The sequence below is a fragment of the Heteronotia binoei genome, chromosome 16 (genome assembly GCF_032191835.1).
Source record: "Heteronotia binoei isolate CCM8104 ecotype False Entrance Well chromosome 16, APGP_CSIRO_Hbin_v1, whole genome shotgun sequence".
NCBI classification, from domain to species: Eukaryota; Metazoa; Chordata; class Lepidosauria; order Squamata; family Gekkonidae; genus Heteronotia; species Heteronotia binoei.
In genome coordinates, this window is record NC_083238.1 from 22,762,592 (window position 1) to 22,787,973 (window position 25,382).

Below are 25,382 nucleotides of genomic sequence, written 5' to 3' on the forward strand. Positions count from 1 at the left end.
TATGCAGAAAACCATGTTTTAAATCAAGTCTTAAATTGTGAATTAAATTAAACCCACCCTGCTAGGCACAAAAAATGAAAAGTTAACATAACAACAAGGCCTACACATACAGCTTGTATAAATGGAGGGTCTACTTAGAGCAGGGGTGTCAAATGTGTAGCCTGCAAGACAGATCAGGCCCCATGGAGGGCATCTTTCAGGCCTGCAAGCAACTCACTGACATCTGCTTCCTCTCTTGCTTCCTTCTATATCTCAGGTTGTTTTGCCAGGCTTGCTCAATCACACAGGAGTTACAGAGCAAAGCCTGTATTTTCTCAGTTGGCTGAGGATCCTCCCTTGGGGAGGAGGGGGGGAGGAAGACCTTGCTTTGTCAGGCTCTCTCAATCTTACAGCAGAGCTACTGAGCCAAGCTTCTCTTCCTTCTATTAGCTGAGCCTCCTTCCCCTCTTCGTCTCCTGGGGAAGGAAAGAAAGAGCCAGAGCTTCCTTTATCCAGTTCCCTCAATCCCACAGGAGAGATACAAAGCAAGCACCTTTAAGACCAATGAAGTTTTATTCAAGGTATAAGCTTTTTGCCTTGCTACACACACAGAGAGAGAGAGAGAGAGAGAGAGAGAGAGAGAGAGAGATATGGATGGATGTCAGGGCTCTCCTGGGTGCAACTGGGTTTGCCGCCTTCTTTTTATGCCTTCACGATCCAGTCTTTCTCAGTAGGAAAGCAATGTGAACTATTTAGATGAGAAATAACAACAAGCCAGTTTAGGTGGATTTCCTTTGCAGACTGATGACACTGAACCTATGCACAGGGCTGGATCTGGGGGGGGGGGCAGAGGCGATGCTTGCCCCGGGCACTGACGGGGGGGGGGGGGGGGGGAACACGCCAAATTGGGTATGGAGTCCATTGTATTCTATGGGACCATAAGATAGAATGGTCCACAAGGGGGCGCCATTTTTTACTTCCCCCCCCCCAAAAAAAACATGTAGATCTAGTCCTGCCTATGCATCCCATATAAGTAGGCTGATACTGAACACTACACATTTGCTGTCTCTGTATTCTTGCACTGCCTTGTAGGAGGTGTAGTTATTTCTATAAGGAAGACTATAGCTTTTTAGACAAAAAACATATAGCCTACAGTCCGTGTCATGGTACTTTCACATGTTCTTGACCAGCACATGACACAACTTATGTACAAAATATCTCGATGCCCAGTCATTCCATGTTTTCCTCTGGGTCTCAAGGCTCAAAATACTGACCACGAGGTTTTTGTAATGAATGTCAGTAAATCAAAAGTAGGTTTGCAGCTTACAGATACACACCTGAACAACACTGAACAGCATACTCAAGATTGCTACAGCACAGACATTGTCTCCAGCAATAATTCAGAACAAGAGGTGTCAGTTATCAGAGACCATTAAATAAACCAAATACTGCAAGAGTGCTAATCTTTTAAGCATGTTTTATTTTAAGTAAAAAAAAATTTCATTATGTTTGTATGTGTCTTTTATAAAGTTTATATATCCACTAACTGGAATTACTTTTTATGACACACGTGGACTGGCCCTCCCCCTTTTTATGCCTTCACGATCCAGTCTTTCTCAGTAGGAAAGCAATGTGAACTATTTAGATGAGAAATAACAACAAGCCAGTTTAGATGGATTTCCTTTGCAGACTGATGACACTGAACCTATGCACAGGGCTGGATCTGCGGGGAGGGGTGGGGTGGGGTTATCAGAACCAGTCCTCATAACAAATGAATTTGACACCCCTGACTTAAGAGTTTGGATTCATGTGTAGAGGTGAGGGGCATCTTCTCCTTATCTATGCACTCATTATATGCACATGTAAAATTAATTAGCTTTGTAAAGTAAAAGACAATGTAAGCTCATGATATGGTTAGCACAAGCCAACCATCACTCGGCACAGAAATATTGATCTTGAAATGGCTTATAGAGCAGTTCTGGCACTCAGCTAAACACTGCCTAGGATTTGGCAGAGTAGCTTGTATTCTGCCAAAATTTCAGTGTCAGATGAGGAGTGATCTTGGCTAATTCCCCCTTCACTGCAGCCCTCCCTGCATCCACGTGACCTCCAGCAAGGCCTTTTGAGGGCTAATGAAGGCTAACAGAAAGAAAATAAAGAGCCATCCACAGTATAAATCCCAGCATTGCTGGTGCCAAGGCATAGCTGGTGCCAATGCACAAATGTAAAGAACTAATACCCAGGAGGTGGTTCAGAAGCAATCCTAGTAAATCCTGCACCAATTGTTGTCACTTGTTCTTGGCACAGTATTAAAATGCTGTAGCTTCTTAGTGGACTTTCTGGATGCAAGCACTGAGGGTGAATTACCATAACTTTGCACCAGTCTTTTCCAATAATAAGTGTTGAAGCTAGGGAATCTCATACATATGTGACTCTGCCTTGTAACAGGGCTTTTTTTGTAACAGGAACTCCTTTGCATATTAGGCCACACACCCCTGATGTAGCCAATCCTCCAAGAGTTTAAAGGGCTCTTCTTACAGAGCCTACTCTAAGCTCTTGGAGAATTGGCTACATCAGGGTGTGTGGACTAATATGCAAATGAGTTCCTGCTACAAAAAAAAGCCCTGCTTGTATATAAGAAAGGACATAAACTGTAACCTCACTGCTCATAAGAACTTTTTATAGGTTTCATGGATAATCATCTGATCAGGTTTTCCATTTTGTCACAACGCTAAAGAATCTGATGCTGGATGTAGTTTACTACCAGATCCTCATTTACTGTGATGTGGATTTTGTAATGTAAATAAAATAACATCTGGCAGTGCAGTTCGTTGCTGTGGTCTGAGTGTGTACCAGTTAAGCATCTACTATATTGGTATATGATTATGACTATTTTAAAAAAAAATCAAACCACCATACAATAAATGCACACAATTAAATGACATTTCCATTTCAAAATCAGAAAACCTCATATATCTTACTGGGGAGAGAAGAAAAGAAGCCTTAGAGCCCAGATAACAGCATGGGGGATCATCAAAGCTGGCGGTTCCATAGGATGCAAAACTGGCCAGCCTTTTATACTTAAGTCTTCAGTTTCCAGTCTTCCATGCATTTTGTGCAGGCATACAGATATGGCATGTTATGATAATGCAATCCTGATATACCAGTTTGAGAGTGCTTTTCATATATGTGCACTTTTCACACTTTACCGCTGCTGTTAAAGTGGCATCAATCTGCCAGCCTCACAATAGGATTCAAGCTATTATAAATGAATGCAACTATCATCAAGTAGGTTGGGACACATGGGTAGCCCTTTTAAATTCAGTAGGACTCTTTGAACACAAAGAGCATGCCTAGAAATGCCTGCCTGATAAAGATTTTCAATCAAGTTACTCCACAACAACAATAGACAAAAGAAACCACAAAGTAATTTTCACTTGTTCAGACATGCTCATTTTTCCCCCTTCGAGAGGACTTCTCAAAGAATATTTTGCCTTGTGAGCTGGAGCATAACTAGGGCTGAGTAGAACAGGCCCTTCCCATGCAGATGTATAAGAGGGCACAGGTAAAAAGGAACTGATATACTACTTGCAACAAGTGCCCCTAGAAAATAATTCCATGGGTACCAAATTTGGGTAAGAGGAGCTGACGGGAGGGGGGGGGCGCAACAATAACAGCACTCCTCTTGTGATTTCTACTTTCCCTCATACTTGAAATAACATGAAAACAACTAAGGTTGGATCTAGCAGCAAAAAACTCTCAAGAGGACAGGAAAGAGGCTCTGGGAACAAAGCTACCAGCTGTATAACTTCTTTCCCTTCTTGGCTGAGGGGTGAGAGGTGAGCAGAGTGCAGGTCAATGGGCAAAACTAAAGGGCTCTTGACCCATGTGGCATGCAGCCCGTGGTCCATGAAAGAAGCAACCCACTGGATCCAAAACTTCTCTAAGATGAGGTGTCGTACTTTTTAATTTTTTTTAAAAAAAAATCTGAATTGTGTTTTATTTGTTTAAATTATTTCTTAAAATTATACTTATTTTACGTTGTTTTGGGTCCCACTGGGGGCAGAACTGGAGTGCTAAATTGCCTAAATAAACAAAGATGTTGCCAGAGCAGATTTTGCTTTGTGTTCCCCAAGCAGCCTGCTGTTTGTCTCCAAAATACTCAAGGAAGCATCATAACCAAAATGCACAACAGTGACAAAAGGGAACCAGGCAGAATAACCTCCTCCATAACATTCTCCCTTTCTCTCATGCTGTTGCCGCCTGCTAAAAGTGGGAAGGTGGGGTGCATGCCTCCACATTCCACCTACGGAGGATGCCACCCCAGTATTTCTCTGCACCCTGACTTGAAGCCCTCTGGGGCATCTCAATAGCTTGAGCCAGCCCAGCCTGACAAAATCATCACAAGTGTTTGATAAGGAAAGATATGTTGAGGACACTGGACTACGCATGTGACATTTTTAGTAGATTATACATGCTTAGATAGAAGAAGTAGGTGGTACAAAGATGAGTGTGTGTGTGTCTACTGTCAAGTTATAGCTGACTTATGGCAACCTCGTGGTGCTTTCAAGACAAGAGATGTTCAGAGGTGGTTTTTGCCATTGCTTGCCTCTACATTGTGACCCTGGTATGTCTTGGAGGTCTCCCATCCGAATACTAGACAAATACTCCCATCCAAATACTAACTCTGCTTAGCTTCCAAAGTATGACAAAAGCAGGCTAGCCTCAGCCACACAGACATATTACAAAGCTTTTTGTTTTTTTTACTGAGGATAAGTATAAAACTGGGAACAACAAGTTATAAAAGGCCCCCAAACAACCTTCTGAAAGCTTCTGTACATTAATTAATGCCCTGTATTCTCAAAGCAAGTGTGAACTGCATTGCTTTGTAGAAGAGGATTTTTAAACAATATACATACATCCTAAAGAAGCATGGTGCATTCTTCCTTGACCTATTAGGCACTCCCACTGGGCTCTACTCAAGATTTCTTTTTTAATTTCAAGATTTGGCAAGCATAACCCTGTACAGTTTCTTCCTTATCCACTCATCTCCTGAACAGTTCATGTCACTTCATGTTCAACTTGAGTTAAATGAAAGTGCACGCAGAAATCACTGCAAGTCAGCTTTAAGTACGAATGTGTGTGCATCCAGTACATTGTTGGACTTGTGTGCATTCATACTTCACTCTTCTTGTATAGAGTGGAACGAAGGAATCCTTGTTACCTATGTGCACAGAATTGGCATTCCTCCCCTACACCAGGATTCTAAGCCGAGATTAACCCAGAATTCCAGGTTGTGTGGAGAAAACTAACTTTAGATAAATCATACAAATGCATTTTTATTTCACAGGGAAACAAAACAAGCTTTAAACCAGGACTCCTTCATTACACTCTGCAGAAAGGCAAGACAGAAAGGAAGGGCAAGACACACACACAAGCTGTTTTTATGTACATTCATGTGGGCTTGAAATACATCTCAATGCAGCCTGAGACTGCATCTGAAAGGGCCTGTAATCTCATTCCTCCTTTTGAGATCCCAGTAAGCTTATTAACTACGATTTACAGGACTTTAAGACTTGATTATTTATAGGCCTGATACTTCTGAGCCATGCAAAATATTATGTGCAGTGTTGCTCTCCTTTGCTCGCGAGCCACACTCTTTGCGAACTGTATAAATGAACCTAACGGCACTGCTCTGAGGACAAGTGAAAAAGTTTGTAAATCGTAATCATTTTGCTCATGAATAACTGAAATAATAAAAGGTGTCATAGAATCATAGAAAGAATCATAGAGTTGAATGGGACCTCCAGGGTCTGACCAAACACAACATATTTTTTGTTGAATCAACCATATAGTCATCTGTTCTAGCTTGCAACTCCCTTTCTTTACATAACTTTCTGCATGTGAAAACCTTTGAGTGCCTTCTCACTCAAAGTGACATGAACATTACAAGCAAAAACAACTTCCATACAATTATTAACCAATTTGAAATTATGCCAGTGCACAGAACAGCTTTCCTATGTGCATTACCCAGAAGTCTGTTCTAAAAAGAACAAGGAAATACTGCATAATTGTTTTGGGATGCCAACCTACAAGTGAGACCTGGGGATCCCCCCAAATTACGGCACATCTCCAGCCTACAGAGATCAGTTCCCCTGGAGAAAATGCATGATTTAAGGGTGGCATTGTACCTCAGTGAGGTCCCTGCACTTCCCTACCTCCATCCCCAAATCCCCAGGAATTTCCCAATGTGGATCTAGCAACTCTACTCCCCATCCTCTGCCAGTGGCCGGGGGAATCTGGCAACCCTGCAATTGTGGATATCTTGAAATAAAGAGTATCACAAAGATGATGGTGGCGGTTAAGTTCTTACCTGTGCAGTCTTTCAAATAGTTCAAACTGGGCTCTCAACAGCTTAGCACACAACTTTAGCGGTTTAGGTCTCATTTTAGAATAAGAAAAAAAATGGAATCTCTTTTCCTCTTCTCGTCACTAGTTCTGCATCATCTTAAGGCAGGAGTGACCAAATTTGCTTAATGTAAGAGCCACATAGAATAAATGTCAGATATTTGAGAGCCGCAAGACATGAATATCAGATGTTTGAGAGCGGCAAGACAGGGAGGGAGGGAAGAAGGAAGGAAGGAAGGAAGGAAGGAAGGAAGGAAGGAAGGAAGGAAGGAAGGAAGGAAGGAAGGAAGGAAGGAAGGAAGGAAGGAAGGAAGGAAGGAAGGAAGGAAGGAAGGAAAATAGATAGGGGAGGGAAGAGAGAGAGAGAGGTGGAAAGAAAGCAACTTTAACTGCATTCTCCAAACCATTGGCTAGCTTGGCTTAGAGAAGTGATTTAAGGAAATAAGTGCCTTCCCCAAGCCAGCCGATGGGGCAGTGGGGGCTTGGAGAGCCACATGATATATATGAAAGAGCCACATGTGGCTCCTGAGTTGCAATTTGGCCACCCCTGTCTTAGGGTTAAGCGGGGGGGGGGGGTTGTAGCAGGAACTCCTTTGCATATTAAGCTGCACCACCCTGACGTAGACATTCCTCCTGGAACTTACAGGAGACCCTGTACTAAGAGCCCTGTAAGCTCTTGCAGGATTGGTTACATCAAGGGTGTGTGGTCTCATATGCAAAGGAGTTCCTGCTACAAAAAAAGACCTGTGGTTAAGCTACATCATTCATTTGTTTACAAGTTGTTTCTGGGCTCACTGCTTTGATAAGTCATACATCAGCTCCAAAAAAGTTGCTTCAAAAGCCTCAGAAGCTGATTTTGGTGACAGTGACATAGGTAGAGGAGGGGGCTCTTGCTGCCCTCAAACCTTTTTCCTGAGCTGAAGATCCCCCAGTGGGAAGTTATTCACATAATTTGGTAGCTGCACAGGGAGTAGTCCAAGTACTAGTACCTGTAACTGCCCAAGAAAAAGGCTTTGGGGGGGGGGGAAACAGGAGCACCTCTACCTGTACCACCTGTCATCAGCAAAATCAGCTTCTGAAGCTTTTAAAGCAACATTTCTGGAATGGATGACATGCTACTCTGATCAAAATGGTGAAGCCAGAAACAGCTCATAAACAAATTCAACATCTAGTTTAGCCCTAATTAACCCAAGCATTTTAAAATTGACCTACATGTTGATTGTAGTTATCATTTTGGGGAATTAGACAAATAGTTTTCAGAGATAACATTTCTACATTTCCTAAGAAACCAGTAATTAATGTGAGCAAAACATCTTTTGCATATAATATTACATTAAAGAAAACGAGTTATCCAAAAGTCATACGACCATTGTGGTATGGTGTTTAGAGTGCTGGACAAGGATTTGGGAGACACAGGTTTGAACCCACACTTGGCATGGAAGCTCATTGGGTGACCTTGTGCCAGTCACTCTCCCTCAGCCTATCCCACCTGACAGGTCTGTAGCAGTGATTACAACATAGGAGAAGATAATGATGTAAGCTGCTCTGGGTACCAACTGGAGAGAAAGGCAGGGTACACATTAAATAACTAGATATAAAAATCACTGATAGTGTTGGAGGAAATTAATCCTCCATTCTCTATAGCTAATGGTATAATCTATGCTGATTTAAAAGGGGACAGAGATATCCCATAACTTTTAGAAACACTAGAAGAAGCAGTGCGTCACATCCTAGGGTACCCCAGCCCTGAGGGAGGACAAGTAGAACATGTGCACTGCTCTAAGCATGCCAGTAGCATTGTAATGGGGCAGAAGGAGGAGAATTGAGTCCAATAAGGGCACAGCAGGACCAAAGAGGAAGAAGGACAATAGATAATTCCCAAGGGGGAAAATATCTACTTGAGAACAAAGACTTCCTTGGGAGAAAACGCCTACTTAGGAATCGGCACCAGGCAGCAGGAACTGGGCAAGCCCAGAAGAAGGAGGATTAAAAGAGAACAGCTTCAGGAATTAGGGGGAGGAGGGCATCACACTGTGCCAAAAAAATACCCAAATAAAGCTATTAGATCAAATATTAATTCTGGCAGTATTATGCAGGACACTGCCTTCCGCAATGTCTATACCAGGGGTGTTAAATGCCCAGCCCGCAGGACAGAACTGGCCTGCCCAGGGCTTTAATCAGGCCCTTGGGGCTCTATTCTCCCCCCCTCCTGTCTTCACCCTTTGAAGCTCACAGGCTGCTGAAGTTCCCAGTTCCTTCTTCCTTGCCTTTGCAAGCAATTCTGGGCTTGCAAAGTTGCAGAGAAAATGTGGAATGGACTTTCCATTAAGGTCTCTAATAGTCTATCCGGGCACAGAGATCTTAATGAAAAACCCATTCTGGGTTTTCTTTGCAGCTTTGTCTGTGCTGCAATGTATTTTAATGAGGTGGAGCGCAGTTTCATTTTTCAGCATTTATTTATTTATTTCAGTTTTTAGCCTGCCCTTCCCATAGGACAGGCTCAGAGTGGGTTACATCATAAAAACAATCAACAGTAAAAAACCAATTTAAAATATATAAAATCTAAAATTACAGAGCATCAGTAAGTGCTAAAATGGCAATTGATATGGCCAGTTAGAAGCTGTTCCTTGCTGAAGTTGTGACCATGTAAATAAAGGGTTCATATTTTGAGGCAGCATGTCTCTGCTGAATGGATCTTAAAGCTGGTGCCTTATGAGTACTCTAACCTGGGAACCAACAGCCAAAGGAGGAGATTACACTGAAGAGCCATTGGCAATCTGAGTAGACCTAGGGGCAGGGGAAGAAGCTTGCAATGTCTAGCCATTTCATGTTTTCCTAAGCCCAGAGCATTTTATACTTTTGGTTTATATTTTTAGTTTCTGCTGTGATCCTTGTGCTTCTTCCTTGATGTTTTATTTTTAAAACTGCATTGCTAAATCCCACTATTCCTCCACCTTTCAATTTTAAACAAAACATTGCAAGCGTTTTAAGCATGTTTGTATTTTAAATAAAAATAACATCTTTAATTGTGTTTCTCTGTATCCTTTATAAAGTTTATACCCCCACTACTTGGCATTACATTTTATGATATGCATGACCCAGCCCCACAAAGTCCCATTTATGTCAGATCCGGCCCTTGTAACAAATGTGTTCAATACTCCTGGTCTATACCACGGTATCTATATAACATGCTTACTTTTTTGTTTTAAAAATGCATGGATTTCTTTCCCTCTTTGGGGGAAACATGGCAATATCCAAAAGGGCCTTTCACCCTATCTAATCCAGTGGCATCTCCCAGCTCAAACTTCCCAAAAGAGGGTCAAAGGACCCAATTTAGGGTTGCCAAGTCCAATTTAAGAAATATCTGGGGACTTTGGGGGTGGAGCCAGGAGACATTGGGGGCGGAGCCAAGAGCAAGGATGTGACAAGCATAATTGAACTTCAAGGGAGTTCTGGCCATCACATTTAAAGGGACTGCACAAATTTTTAAATGCCTTCCTTCCATAGGAAATAATGAAGGATAGGGGCACCTTCTTTTGGGGCTCATATAATTGGACCCCCTGGTCCAATCTTTTTGAAACTTGGGAGGTATTTTGGGGAGAGGCACTAGATACTATACTGAAAACTTGGTGCCTCTATCTCAAAAAACAGCCCCCCCCCAGAGCCCCCGATACCCGCAGATCAATTCCCCATCATTTCCTATGGGAATTGTTCATGGAGGTGCATGATGGCTCTGGGGGCGGGGCTTCCCCCGCCGGCCAACTGGCTGGGGGAGGGGGGAAGCCTGTAAAACCGGGGGATCCCCCTGTGGGACCTGGGGATTGGGAAGCCTAACCCAATTAGATGTTACGAGAAGCAGTAGCCAGTAAGCACAAAGTAGCCAGTATAGTCACAAAGTTGGTCAAGCACAAGATTCTGTGGCTTTGTTGGATTAGACTTAACGCCACTTCACACATTGCCTTTTTAAAAAGTGGATATGTGACGTATTTTAAAGTACATAAAATGTGAGCAAACATGTTTGCAAGTGTAAACATAATGCAGTTAGGCTTACCAGTGAGATATGACTAGCTGCAGTTCCCTATTTCATGTACATTTGATAGCAAAAGAACTATCAAAGGGCAATGTGTGAAATGTCTCTCCCTTCTGAACTCTCTACAAGTCCACGTTTAACCACGTTTACTTAACAAGTAAGACCAATAGTACAAAGGAAATACATACCATGATAAGGATATTTACAAACGACGTCACTAGAGTTGTTTCTGCTCCACCCGTCAGAAGAATCTTTGCTTGCAGTAACGTATTCCTCCTTTAAGGCCAATTTGTTCTCATTTGCAGTAAGTATTAAGTCATCAGCACATCGCCACCATAGAATAAGGCTTGAGTCACACTCTACCATTTTCAAAGGTTTACTGGTTCTTGTAATATCTAGCCCGAGGCACCGTCCGGATCCCAAGTTAAAGAGGCGATGTTGGGAGACCCAAGTCCATAAGGCCTCTTTTGACTGTTGGCACTCCCCTGCCAATATCTGCAGGTTTTTAATTTGGATGCATTTGTTGCTCTTTTTATGCTGAATGGTGAAGACATTGTCATCTGCACAGAAGAGAGAAATATGTATTAGCTATCTGTTTTCTGTGGTTTGCGCTAAGACCATACAATATTATAGTGAAACCGTTCCAGATAATACTTGACAGTATTGTAAGACATTTCAGTTCACAGTATTCAGCAACATAACAGGTACCCTCCTAGCCCTGTAAATGACTACACAAATAGTCCTTAGCACACTAACACTGCAATCCTAAATAGAGTTATTCCCTACTAAGCTCACTGACTTCAGAAATGTAGCTACTTAAAAATAAATTCTACTGATTGTCAAAGGATTTTACTTCCAAGTTAAACATGCTCTTGTTTGGAGTACATTTACCGTTGACACTCTGATTCAAAAGACAGTTTAATTTAGGGTAAATTGGCAAGTACCCAAATTCTGTAAAGCAGCCTTCCAAATCAGAGTTTAAATTAATCAACGCACCTTTGATTCTCCAGAAAAAACTGCCACTGTCTTTGCATTAAAAGTAGTTCTAAAAAACCCTTGATTAATTGTGACATTAACCCAGACAGTCTCAAGCACTTTGATGCAAAAGTTAATACATATTGCAAGCATATGCTAAAGTGGTATATATATATGTATGTCAAGATGACATCAAAGAACATACCTCTATCTCTAAGTGATGTTTTGACCCATAATTACTAAATTTGGCGGACATGTCTACAGGTCCTCCATATTGAGATTATCAGTTTCTAGTCTGTGATGTGTAAATATCTGTGCAAATTACATTCTTGGGGATTAACAACAAAGTGAGTACCGAATTAGTTACAGGAAAGCATAATAAATAACTTGTAGTATTTCCTTCACCGTGATAGGAAGCACTAACAAATATTAAAATCTTTAAATTCTAGGTATGAATGTGGTACAATAGAAAGAGCGTCATGGAATACACTGAGCGAGGGGGAGATGAGAATGTGAGAAGTTGGCAATGAGAAATGAGAACAATGCAAAAGGCAGGAGCTGTTATAAGGGGGAGGGGTTACCTTGCGACCAGTGTTCCCTCTAAGCTGAGGTAGTGTGAGTTGGCTTACAGTTTTTTAACCTCTGGTTCACATATCTTTGTCTTAGCTCAGGAAAAATGGCTCCAGAGCAAACTAATTTATTCAGCAGCTCACAACTTTAATGCCAGTAGCTCATAAAATAGAATTTTTGCTCACAAGACTCCACAGCTTAGAGCAGGGGTCCTCAACCTACGGCCCGCGGGCCAGATGCGGCCCGCTGAGGACGTTTATGCGGCCCGCCGGTTATGGCAAAATCAGACCGGAAGTGACGTTCGACCTAAACTCGCGTTAGCAACGCACCCTTCCGGCACTGGGCTGAGGCGGCGGAGACAGAGTGTGAGGCGATACCGAGGTGAGGTGAGTTCCCAGGCCGGGGTGTGTGGTGTGGGGAAGGGAGAGAGATGCAGAAGACGGAGAACTGACGGGCCGCGGCCTTGTACAGTAACGGCAGTCCGGCCCTCCAACAGTCTGAGGGACAGTGAACTGGCCCCCTATTTAAAAAGGTTGAGGGCCCCTGGCTTAGAGGGAACATTGCTTGCAACACACTTCCAGAGGCTTTGCAATTCCCTTCTAGGCCGTGAGCCAGATTGGGAAACACTGGTGTAGAGCTTGCTTAATAGTTGTCAGTACTGGGAAGGGGAAGACAGAAATATTTATCTGGTTCTAGGAATATATGGGCAATGGTGTTTAGTGTATTCATATTAGGATACAATTCAGGGCCAACTTATCCATTAGGTGCCTAGAGCCCACAAATGCGTTTTAATTTCTTTTAAAATCAGAAGGGGGAAAAATGAACTTTAAGGGTCAAACAAACGGGGTTTTTTTTCTCACATCAGAAAACAGGAAATTTTAGGGCTCACGGAAATCTAACATTTTGCCTAAAACAAGAAAAAAAAATGTTGACGTATTTAAAGTTATTTCAAAATAATTTTTAATATTGATATTATTTTGGTGGGAAAGACCCATGAAGGCAAAAGTGCTTAAGGCCCATGTAAGCCGCCCTGAGCCACTTCGGTGGGAAGGGCGGGATATAAGTCTAAATATAAATAAATAAATAAATAAATAAATAAGTCTTATAATAATAATAATAATAATAATAATAACTTTTATTTCTATCCCGCCCTCCCCGCCTAGGCGGCTCAGGGCGGCTAACAACAACTTACACATTAACATAAATAATACAACTTTAATGTGGCCCTGTTACTCTTGGAAAATAAAGAAAGGACAATAGAAGAGCAGTTTTGGCCAGTAAAAGAGGCAGATAGTCTGGGAACAGAAAGATAAAACTGAAACAGAAATAATCCCTGGGATATCACAATTATGAGTATTGCAGCAAATAAAATTATTTAAAAGCAAAGTACAGAAAAAATATATAAAGACATGAGTGTTTTTTAAAAAAATCTTTTATAAATATATGCCTCCCAAATAACAAGGCATTAGACTCATATGGCTGTTTTCTTTTTTCCTTTCCTCCTCCTCACATATGTTGTTCTTCTTCCCCAACTCTGCTGTCCTGCTTATTTGTCTTTTTGTATGTATCAAGGTACGCATGGCATTTGGATGTATTTTAAAAAGTCTCAAAAAGCAAATTTTTTTTTTTTTAGTAAAGACGAACGTTCTTAAAGGAGTTAAACGTTCGTGGGCTATATGGAAGGGCAGGGAATTAAATAGGCAAAAAGTGTGCATGATACATTAGTTTTAAACAGCACTGCTTGACAAATATTTAGTAAAACTAATCAAAGGTGGGTTTTGCTAATTTCTCATAAGAATAATTTAAAATTTTTCGTTTTTAAATAGAAAAAAATGTATGCAATGAATAGTGTTAATTGCCTTGTTAAAGGATGCCATGGAATATTAACTAGGGCATCTTTTAACCATCTAAAATAGAAAGTTAACTGGGGTTTGAAATATATATTAAAATATATTGCCTCAGTGGCTGCTGTTTTGCACACAAAGCTGGTAGCTACGGGGGGGGGGGGGGGGGAGATGTTTATGAGTTCACAGCCCACTCAGGACATATTCCCGAGAGTCACACTCTCTGGCAATTTTCAGGAAGAAAACAATTGTGCTTTGTTGAATGAGTTCAGCTAAAATGCACTATGCAAGTTCCATTTAATGCGAAAAATTTCACCCACTGCTAAAGCCACTTGAAACACTCCCGTGAATAAACAACCCATCATCCATTGAACCCTCATAGATAGTTCTTTGCGGAGTTTAAAAGTGGTCAGATTTCAGGCTGTTAACTTGACTGAAATGCAGAAGGCACGGAATTGGACGGGTTTTTTTTAAAAAAACTAAGAGACCAGGGTGGACTGCTTTCACCTACCTTGCCCTTCCAACCCAAAATGCATTTACAGTAGGGATGCCAGCATTCAGGCAGAGCTCAGGGATCTCCTGGAATTACAGATCTCCAGACTACAGAGATCAGTTCCCTGGAGAAAATGGATGCTTTGAAAGATGGATTCTATGGTGTACCGCACTGTGGTCCCTGTCTTCCCCAGGCTCCAGTCCAAATTTCCAGAATTTCCCCACCTGGAGCTGGCACCCCACCTCCCCTCCAGTGGCAGTGTGTGGGGGAACTGGCAACCCTAATTTACAAGCTTAAACTAGTGCTGTCTCATTAAGCAAGCAACCATTTTGTTAGTTCTATCTCTGATTTATTGTTCTCAGCCTATCAGATATTTCTATTTTGGAACAAGGCAACCACACTGACTTAAGATACATCGCTCCCGTTTTGCAACAGATGATGGTTCCTTTTTTTAAAAAGCTGAAAGCGAATGTGTTTTGGAAGCAATAAAAAAAGAAAACCTCTTATTGATTACACAATCCTATCCTTCACGTTGCGCATAACAAAAGGGCTTCCTCTATTAATATTGAATGAAGAAAAAATGCAAACGGAAAAAAAAATTTGCAATACAGCTCCTAAAATTTCTTGCGGCTGGCAATATGATCATTAAAGGGCACCCGCAAAGGCAGAGAACAGCATCATCAAGTTCATATTAACCATTGTGATATTTCTGCTGCCTCAAAAGAATCTAGTTTTCTGATTTATTATGTTGTTGTCCCTGCAAAGAGCTCGTGAACCTGCAGTGCTTTTTTTGTAGGAAAAAACCCCAGCGGAATCTCATTTGCATATTAGGCCACACCTCCTGGCCTGGGAGCACGTGGCTGCTGCATGGTGGGTTGGGCCAGCCAGAGCCCTGGCCAGCCCAGGCAGAGCCCCGCTCCTGTGGGATTTGACAGAAAAAAAGTCCTGCTAACCCCTATTTCATTTTTCTCACAAAACCCCCGTGAAATAGGTTAGGCTGAGAGGCACTGTTTGGCCCAATGTCACCCAATAAGTGTTATTCATTTGTTTCCAATACGTATGGCTTCCCTGTATATCCACAAACTCAAGGCAACTAATGAAACAGCAGAAGCTGCAGACCACATAAGTATGCAACAAGTTAAAACCAATAAAGCATTAAAATAGAGTTAAGCCAGTATGCAAAAGCACTAACAGTAGAGGAAAGCACTGACGAGTCGTAGCCAACTTATGTTGACCCCATAGAGTTTACAAGGCAAGAGATGGATTGAGGTGGAAGACTTCTTTACTGAACCAAGCAATTTGTCTTTGAGAGCCACTGTGGTATAGTGGTTAAAGTGTCAGACTAGGATTTGGGGAAACCCAGGTTCGAATTCCTTCTCTGCCACGGAAGCTTGCTGAGTGAACCTGGGCCAGTCACGCACTCAGCCTAACCTACCTCCCATGGCTTCTGTGAGGATAAGATGGTGGAGAGGAGAATGATGTAAGGCACCTTGATTCCCCATCGAGGAGAAAAGCAGGCTATAAATAAATATTTGCATACACAGGACTCACAGCCATTGCTCCTTTGCAAGTAACTGTGGAAGTAAAGGGCAGTAGCTTTCCAGGATCCCAGGAAGAGGTTTTTCTGCATTTCCTGCCACCTGATCCTTTTCTAGCTGGATATAATAATTATTGTATGGAATTCTGTGTAATATAGTCAGGAGATCCTAAGATCGTCTGGCAGCCTAAAGTTCTAGCTTTTTAGTATTATACAACACTAGGTGGCAAGCTAAGAGAGCTCTGAAAGAGCTGTTACTGACCCAAGATCCCCCAGCTGGCTTCATGTGGAAGAGTGTGGAATTGAACCCAATTCTCCAGATTAGAGTCTGTCTCTCTTAACCACTATACTATGCTGGCTCTCTCCAGTTGGAGATTAGTTATGGGACCCTTTGCATCCAAATAGATAATCTAGGACTAGGGTTGCCAGGACTTACCTGCTTGACGGTGGGAGTGGATGGGAGGGAGTATCCGGGAGGAAGGGGTGATGCTGGCATGCTGACATCACGTGGAAGTGATGCCAACAAGCTAGCAATGTCATGCATCAATGCTCTGGTATTTTGGGCAAAACTCTATGGTAACCAAAATGTGTTTTGCCCAAAATACCAGAGTGTCATCATGCAACATCCACAGCATGATGTCACTTACACATGAGATCATCATGTTGGGGGATGCTGAGAAAGGTCATGGCTGTTGGGGTGAGGCTGGCTGGCAGCAGGCAGAAGCCTGCAAATCAGGGGATCCCCCACTCCCACCTGGAGGTGGGCAACCCTTTGTGGTTGGCATCGGAGTTTAAATCGTTGAGTTAAATACGATCTGGGGAAGGAGAAGGCTGGAGCTAGCCTAATTTGCGTCCGCCATTAAATCGCGACGCTCCGCCCCCCCCCCCTGCAACCCTTTGTGGTAATGAGTCATCTCCTGTCTCCCTTATATACTTGGATTTTCCAAAGAAGTTTTTAAAAACGAAATCCTTAATCGATTCTCATTTAAAGGCAGCAGTCATAGCAAGCATATCAGTTATGTCTGTTTTGCTCCTGCTATTTTAACCAATTTTCACGGAGGCAAGACGGATGCAAACAGGGGCATTCCCAAAGGATACGTGTTAAGATCTTTGCTGTTAAGCCTAATCTGATATCAGGTGCAAACAATAAAATAACCAAGTTTACTCTAAGCAGACTGAAAAACTCTAAGAAGGGATCTTTAGGAACAGCCGGGGCTTTTTTTGAGCAGGAATGCACAGGAACACAGTTCCAGCTGGCTTGGTATCATGGGGTGTGGCCTAATATGTAAATGAGTTCCTGCTGGGCTTTTTCAATTAAAAAAAAAGCCCTGGGAACAGCCTAAGCTCACAGTGAAAAGCTCATTGAAAAGATTAGTTTAGCTGCGCACTGAAAATCAATGCATCCATTTTTAGAGAGACCAGTGTTAACATTTGAGAGATGTGCAAAGAAATAAATTATTATGTTACTCTGCGGACTCTAGAAGATGGAATAAAACAATGAAATGTATTGATTGGCAGTGGATTCAGCTAAGCAGAGAGATTATGGCTTGTTTGTTATGCTGTACCAGCTTTACTATACAGTCAAATGGTTCATTAGACCACAGCATTGTAATGTACTGATTTCATGATGCTTCAGCCATTATCAGAGCAAAAATAAATAAATGTATCCATTAAACAGTAAACAAAACATCACTTGGTAACTGCGCAGCATCCTTGTTTTTGGCACTGTTTAGAACTACATATCCGGCAGCAGCTTTTGCTTTCTGTTGTGCAAAAGCATAGCCTGCAACCAAGCCTCATTAATTTTCTCTCCCCACCCCCTAAGTTCTTAAAAGGAGAACCAGTCGTTGGTGTATAAATAGCGGTTGTTAACGAAGAAGTCTTTTTGTGCTATGAAATATATAGCGTGATGGCAGCAACACAAAAGATGAGCCCTGCTGGATCAGACCAGCGGTGCATTTAATTCAGCATCCTGTCTCAAACAGCAGCTAACCAGTTGTTCTGGTGGGCCAACAAACAGGGCACAAAGTCAAAGACAAAGGTATTTGGAGGTTTACTCTATCTCAAGGTTCCCCTGAGTTGCCATGGCTAGTAGGCATTGTCCGACTTATTCTTCATGTCTAACCTCCTTTCAAATACTCTACCAGTAAGCCATACCAGCACTCCAGCTGTTCCCTGAATGTGACTGTAGCTACACAGTCTGCCATGAGTCAGGAAAGGCACATATCCAATGTCCCCTCTATGCTGTGGAGTCTTGTGAGTAGAAATTCTGCTTTGTATGCTGCTAGCATTAAAGTTGTGAGCTACTGCATAAATTAGTTTGCTCTGGGGCCATTTTTCATGAGCTAAGACAAAAATGTGCGAGTCAGAAGCTAAAAAACTGTGAGCTAGCTCACACTAACTCAGCTTAGAGGGAACACTGCTTATATCTGGTATGCCTGGTGGTCAAAATTAGTACCACTGGCAGCAGCACATCTAAAGAAAAGAGAACAGAGTATCTGATTAGCATACTTGTTATCTATTTTTGCAACCAAAGGGAACTTCAGCCAGAAATTATGGGGAAACACCCAGACACAGGACCCTTTTTAACATGTTTAGTTTTTAGGATGTGTCATATAGAGAAAGGCATGTTTTCTGCAAATATAAGAACCGTGTCTGGCAAACACAGTTTTATCTGCATGTGAGATCTGCAAGGCAGAACTTCACACCCTTGGTTGTACTTATATATGCAGAGATACAGCGTCGTAATTTCTTTCCGTAGGAGTTATTTGGGAGTACATATTCACCAGCTGTCAACATGTCTTTTCCCCTTGTCCCTTTTTTCTTTAGCCCCCCCCCCCCCCCCCACACCCTTTCTACCACATTACATGCTCAAAGGCACTTTCAGCTAGAAAGCATCCTTTCTCCCAGAGCAGGATGTGGGTTTTGGTTATACCTAACAAAGGACCTAGAGCCCACAACTGCAGCACAGCAAAAAATGTAAACAACCTTTGGCTATAAGCCCTAAAGATAGACACCAGCCCATGATACAGACCTTCTTACAGTCCTGCAAGTTATTTGCCAGCTCCTTGGATAGAGGAGAGTCTCAGAAGTTGTCAAGGTTGCCTGATATTTCATCACGCTGTAAATTCAACTGATTTGTTACCAGGTGGTATGACTGTGGCTCTGGGACTAGCGGCACACTCCAGTTTGATGTCTGGCTTGGCAATTTTTGCGCGCACGCTCTTGCATCTGGATTTTTGCAGGCACATCGTTTGAGGGTGCTGCCAACGTATGGCAAACTCGTAAGGTTTTCAATGCAAGAGACAAAAAGAGGTGGCTTGCTACTGTGTGCCTCTGTGTCGTGAGCCTGGACTTCCCTGGAGGTTTCCCATTTAAGCATCAACCAGGGCTGAGTTTGCTTAGCTTCCAAGATCTGACAAGGTCAGGCTAGCCTGGATCATCCAAGTCAGGGCAGCATATTATTTGGTTCTATAAACCTAGCTTTAAGACTATAAAGACCAAAAGGAATCGAGTTCTAGCCCACATATTACATGCCTGAAGTGTGGATAACAGCCAAACAACAACAACAACAAATGAATAGGAAAAAAAATAAGCCCTCAGGGCATGACTATGAAGTAGCTAGTATGCTCTGCAGATTCAGTGCTTCAGTACTAATCCAACAGTGAAGAAAATGGCACCCCGGGATCATGCAGCACAGAACCTTCTTTCATACAGGCTGTGCTGAGTGCAACATTTCCCTTATCTGTTTTGGAAACCAGCAGACATCAGGTCGAACAGCACAACTGCCATATGCATGAATGATAGAATTCCACATCAGCGGCATCAGCTGGTGGCTCCCTGGAGATTAACAGTGCAATCCTAAACAGGTCTACTCAGAATTCTATTAAAGTCTGCTCAATGGGACTTGCTCCCAGGAAAGTGCTTTTAGGACTGCACTGTAAAAGAACTGATTCCAGCATAGGCTTTCATGAGACAGGATTAGGGTTGCCAAGTCCAATTCAAGAAATATCTGGGGACTTTGGGGGTGGAGCCAGGAGACATTAGGGGCGGAGCCAGGAGCAAGGGTGTGACAAGCATAAATGAACTCCAAAGGGAGTTCTGGCCATCACATTTAAAGGGACGGCACACCTATTCAATTCCTTCCTTCCATAGGAAATAATGAAGGATAGGGGCACCTTCTTTTGGGGCTTATAGAATTGGACCCCCTGGTCCAATCTTTTCGAAACTTGGGGGGTATTTTGGGGAGAGGCACTAGATGCTATACTGAAAATTTGGTGCCTCTACCCCAAAAAACAGCCCCCCCAGAGCCCCAGATACCCGCAGATCAATTCTCCATGATTTTCTATGGGAATAAATCTCCATAGGGAATAATAGAGTTCCCAGCAGATATTTCCCTCCCCTCCCCCCACTTTCTGACGACCCTGAAGCGGGGGGAGGGCCTCCAAACCGGGGGATCCCCTGCCCCCACCTGGGGATTGGCAACCCTAGACAGGATCCATTTCAGAAGTTCACTCACAAAAAAAAATCATATTAGGCTGAATTCTGTTGGCCTTTAGAGTACCTCTGGACTCTATCTAAATATGCATGAATGTACCTGAGTCTTTAAAAAATATATATACTCTGGATAAGACCTGCTGTCCATATTACTGCCAAAGCTGGCTATACATTCAGATTATATCACATTTACATTCATAGCTAAATGCAAAGTCGGATGCCTGCCCTCTGGCCTGTTACTTTCTAAGCTTAAGAACTGCCTTTCCATTCTCCTTGGACATAATCACGGGACAGCTTCTCTCTTGAGTTTCTGCTGCTGCAGCACCACCGGGGGAGAGAGACACTCAGAGGAAATGTCAGGCCCCAATTTATACAGGAGTATTGCTTGGCCTTCCCGCTCTTTTTGCTATCTGCTGTGATCTCATAACATCTGGAGCAGCAGAGGTCAGCCGTGCACTGAAGCCAGTTTGGTGTAGTGGTTAAGTGCGCGGACTCTTACCTGGGAGAACCGGGTTTGATTCCCCACTCCTCCACTTGCACCTGCTGGAATGGCCTTGGGTCAGCCATAGCTCTGGCAGAGGTTGTCCTTGGAAGGGCATCTGCTGTGAGAGCCCTCTCCAGCCCCACCCACCTCACAGGGTGTCTGTTGTGGGGGAGGAAGGGAAAGGAGATTGTGAGCCGCTCTGAGACTCTTTGGAGTGACGGGTGGGATATAAACCAATATCTTCATCTGCTTCACAGGGTGTCTGTTGTGGGGGAGGAAGGGAAAGGAGGTTGTGAGCCGCTCTGAGACTCTTCGGAGTGACAGGCGGGGTATAAATCCAATATCTTCATCTACTTCACAGGGTGTCTGTTGTGGGGGAGGAAGATAAAGGAGGTTGTGAGCCGCTCTGAGCCTCTTCGGAGTGCTGGGCGGGATATAAATCCAATATCTTCATCTACCTCACAGGGTGTCTGTTGCGGGGGAGGAATAGGCTTCCCAAGCCCCAGGTCCCAGCAGGGGATCCCCCGGTTTTACAGGCTTCCCCCTCTCCCAGTCAGCTGGCCGACGGGGGAAGCCCCACCCCCACAGCCATTAGGCACCTCTATGAACAATTCCCATAGGGAATGATGGGGAATGGATCTGCAGGTATCGGCGGCTCTGGGGAGGCTGTTTTTTGAGGTAGAGGTGCCAAATTTTCAGTAAAGCATCTATTTTCTCTCCCCAAAATACCCCCCAAGTTTCAAAAGGATTGGACCAGGGGGTTCAATTCTACGAGCCCCCAAAGAAGGTGCCCCTATCTTTCATTATTTTCTATGGAAGGAAGGCATTTTAAAAGGTGTGCAGTCCCTTTAAATGTGATGGCCAGAACTCCCTTGGAGTTCAGTTCTGCTTATCACACCCTTGCTCCTGGCTCCACCCCCAATGTCTCCTGGCTCCACCCCCAAAGTCCCCAGATATTTCTTGAATTGGACTTGGCAACCCTAGGGAGGAAGGTAAAGGAGGTTGTGAGCTGCTCTGAGTGGAGGGCAGGATATAAATCCAATATCTTCTTCTTCTTCAACCAACCTCTCCCTAAATTCAGCCTCAGGCTGAAATCAAACAGGCTCAGCAGCTATTTGCGGTAGGGAAATGCAACCTAGAGGAAGGGGGGGGGGGGGGACGGACGGGACGCCTGAAGTTCTGCCCAAATGCGCAGCTTTCTTTTTTTTCCTAACCGCAAACCGGAGGAGGAAGTATCGATTTTCCCTCCAGGAGTGCTGGGTCATTTGGGCAGGCCTTGAAGAGAACCACGCGCTCCACCTGTCTATTTTCCGCGTCGGACTTCCCGGACAGCGCCAGGGGCCGCAAACCAGTTTGTGGAATTCCCCCGCCTCCGCCCACGGCCCGCGCGCTTTCCTTTTTGCACTCCGGTGGGTGGGGACCGCGCTGCTCCAGAGCTTCTGCTCGGGCGCTTGCAAGGAAACTCGGGCTCCAGAGGCTGCCCGCCTTCCAGATAAACAAGCGGGGTGGTGGAAAGCTGGTTGCTTGGAGCCCGGGGGGGGGGGGGGGGGAGGCGCTTCGCCAAGGCCTGCAAGGTGAACGGGCGCTTCCTTCCCTGCACGACGCCTTCGCCCCGGGGTGGGTGGGATTCTTTTGGCAGGGCAGTTGGCTGCTGCTCCTTCAACAGACGGAGCTGGCTGCTGCTCCTATCCTTTTGCGATGGCACTCTGCACATGCCCTGCTCACTCCCAGGTTTTATTACTTCCCGGGCTGGAGCCTCGGCTTCCCAAGCCAAGTTGCGGCGCTAGAAGCCCCCCCGCTCATTCCAGGTTTCAGCTTGGCTTCAGGAGAAGGGAGGTTCTTTGCAGGGGAGGTGTGAAAGAAACACCCCTCCCGCCGCCTGGGAACGGGACGCCCATGAAGCCCCCCCCCCCCGGGGACGTTGGAGCCGCCTGCAAAGGGGGTACAGGGCGTCGTTTCACTTTCGCATAAGGGGGAAATGCGTACTTTCACCTTCCGGTAGGCTTTCTCTCCCCCCCCCCCCCCACCCTCCTGGCATCTGCCCGGAGCCACGCGTCGCGCCTCCTCGGCAAAGGGGTGACTTGCAAGTTGCAGCCAATACCCCTGGACGGATTCCTTTGCGCTGCAATCCCCGTCCCCGATGCATCCCCGACGTCTTCCCATCCCCACCCCAGAGGCTGAACGGCTTCCTATCCCGTCTAAAACTCACTCGGGGGGGGGGGGGGTGTTCTCTTTCCCCGCCCCTATTCTGGTTCGGCCGCCAGGGAGAGACCCGGTTCGGTGCGCGCGCGAGGCGCGGTGCAGGTGTTACCTGAGGCAGCCCAGCGCGCGCCGCAGCAGCACAAAGTGGCGAGGAGAGGCGCCCAGCAGGTGAGCAGGCAGCCCCGGAGCGCCCTCGTCATCCTCGGGAAGCAGATGGGCCAGTGTGCAGCGGCAATCACCAGGGCAGGGGCGGCCGCCTGCTCAAGAGAAATCCCCCTCGGGCGCTTCCCAGACTCTCTGTTACGCTCCCTGCTGCCAGCTCTAGTGCCGAGGACAGCGAGCGCAGCCTATTGGTGGAGGCGCGGGCCAATCATTTTTTTTTTTTTGCCTTGCTCCTGTCTTGAAAGGCGGTTGCCAGGCGAGGAGTTTGTGTTCCTGCCTTAATATAGGGACAGAGTTCCTACGAGCTCATCAGTTCTGGGGCCTTACTGGGTCGCAGGTCGGCTCCTGTGGTAGAAGCTCACTCAGGGCAGTAGGGCTTTTTGATGCAAGAATTGAAAGAGGCAACCGCTTGCTGCAGCGTTCAGAATAAAACAGGAATCCAGCAGCAATCTAGAGGCTAGTAAAAATGCATTTTGGCATAAGGTTTCCTGGGCAAAAGTCACTTAATCAAATATACATGGGCTAGTCGTTAAGGCCCCAGTGGACTTTGGTTTTATTACTGCAGCTATAGACTAAGGCGGCTAACCCATCTGCAAAGTTCAGAGCCATTCACGGAAAGAATTAGACATGGGAAATGCTTTGAGACACCAACAGCACATATCTAAACTGTGCTCTAGGAACTGAGAGTGGTGGCAACTCCCAAGAATTTTCCCAGACAGGAGACTTTGGAGGCTTCCATTGCCTGCCCCTGTGTGGCAACTCAGGACTTCCTTGGTGGTCACCCACCATGGCACCTTAAAAGTAAAAGTAAAGTTTTTACTTTAACATACTCAAGATTTGCTACGACTCAATTAAACTGGAAAAACTTCAATTTACACATATGCTTAATTTAGAAGAATATCTTCTTGTGTTCTGTGGGACTCTCTCCAGAGTAAGTTTACAGTCTATACCTAGTTGCCTGCACTGTAGCATTCCCCTAAAAAATCCCACGTCTTCTCCTTGCATTGTCTTTTCACTGTAGTCCCATATTTTCTCTCTGACTATACCCCTTTACCTCCTATTTCTCACAAAACAGGTATTTGGGGGCCCAAGTACCAAAGAAATAACACTGTCCACCCTTTAGCCTTGTACTTTTGTAGCAACCTCCCCCCCTCCCATTTTTCTACTTTCAGATTTTTCTGCCAGTTTGTATAAATGACTTGCTTATCGCCCCACAGCTCCCCCCTTGCATGTTTTTTGATCTTCATGGTGGAGCCATCATGGGTATTAGACATATGATTCATACGCAAGCTTGGGCTGAGATTTGGACTGAGTTACCCACAAGTATGCAGATGACTCTCAGCTCTGCTTCATTCTTCCAGCAGATCCCAGGGAAACAATGGAAACTCTGAATGGATGCTTGGAGGCAGTTTGTGAATAGATGAGGGCTATAAACTGAAACAATCCTGATAAAAAACAGGTACTACTGGTGGGGGGGAAAGTTTGATCCAGGATCTGGTATATCTCCTTTCTGGATGGGGTTGCACTCTCCCTATAGGAGCAGGTTGATAGCTTGGGGATGTTCCTGGGTCTCTTGTTGAATAAATAAATGGCAGTGGGAGCCAGGGTGATTTTCACCAGCTTCACTTGGTGAACCAGCTGCAGCTTTCTTGCAGATCTTGCCATGTAGTGAACACCTCGGTGACATCTAGATTAGATTGTTGCAGTGTGCTCTATGTGGGGCTGCCCTTGAAGACTGTTCAGAAGCTATAGTTGATACAGAGTGCCGGAAGGTTGTCTGGAGTAGGTCATATCACTCAGGTCTTGTTCCATCTACAGTAGTTATCAGTTTGCTTCCAGGCCAGCTTCAAGGTGCTGGTATTGAACTCTAATGCCCTGTATGGCATACCTGAAGGACCACTTCCAGTTTCAGCGCAGCACCAACAGATGCATCCTGCAACTTCGTCTGTGAGGGTGAGCCGGACTGGGCGCTTTCGGGGGGGTCTCCAGACTTCCGAAGACTCTGCAGAGCTCCAGATAGGAGCACTGCTTGCAGAGGGTGCGAGGGGAAAGCGGGGAGGCCAGCGTGAGGTGGTGGTGGACTCTGAAATTCCCCATGTCTTGAAGCCCCAATAGCCACAAAAGCCTTAATGGCGACCTAGTTGCTGCTGCCGGAATATGGAGGAGAAGGTGAGCAATTTGACATGGAGCAACTGTAAAAA

General features: G+C 44.6%; 1 protein-coding gene across 1 annotated transcript in view; it reads right to left on the reverse strand.

The window, feature by feature from the left end:
• Positions 1-23,277, reverse strand: part of LY75 (lymphocyte antigen 75) — a 97,191-nt gene extending 73,914 nt beyond the window's left edge. Inside the window, exons 1-2 of the mRNA XM_060256886.1 lie at positions 23,129-23,277; positions 10,606-10,977 (exon numbers count right to left, since the gene is read on the reverse strand). Coding sequence (XP_060112869.1) covers positions 10,606-10,977; positions 23,129-23,219 — 463 coding nt within the window. The 5' untranslated portion in view covers positions 23,220-23,277. The remainder of the gene's footprint in view (positions 1-10,605; positions 10,978-23,128) is intronic.
• Between the last annotated feature and the right edge of the window lie 2,105 nt (positions 23,278-25,382).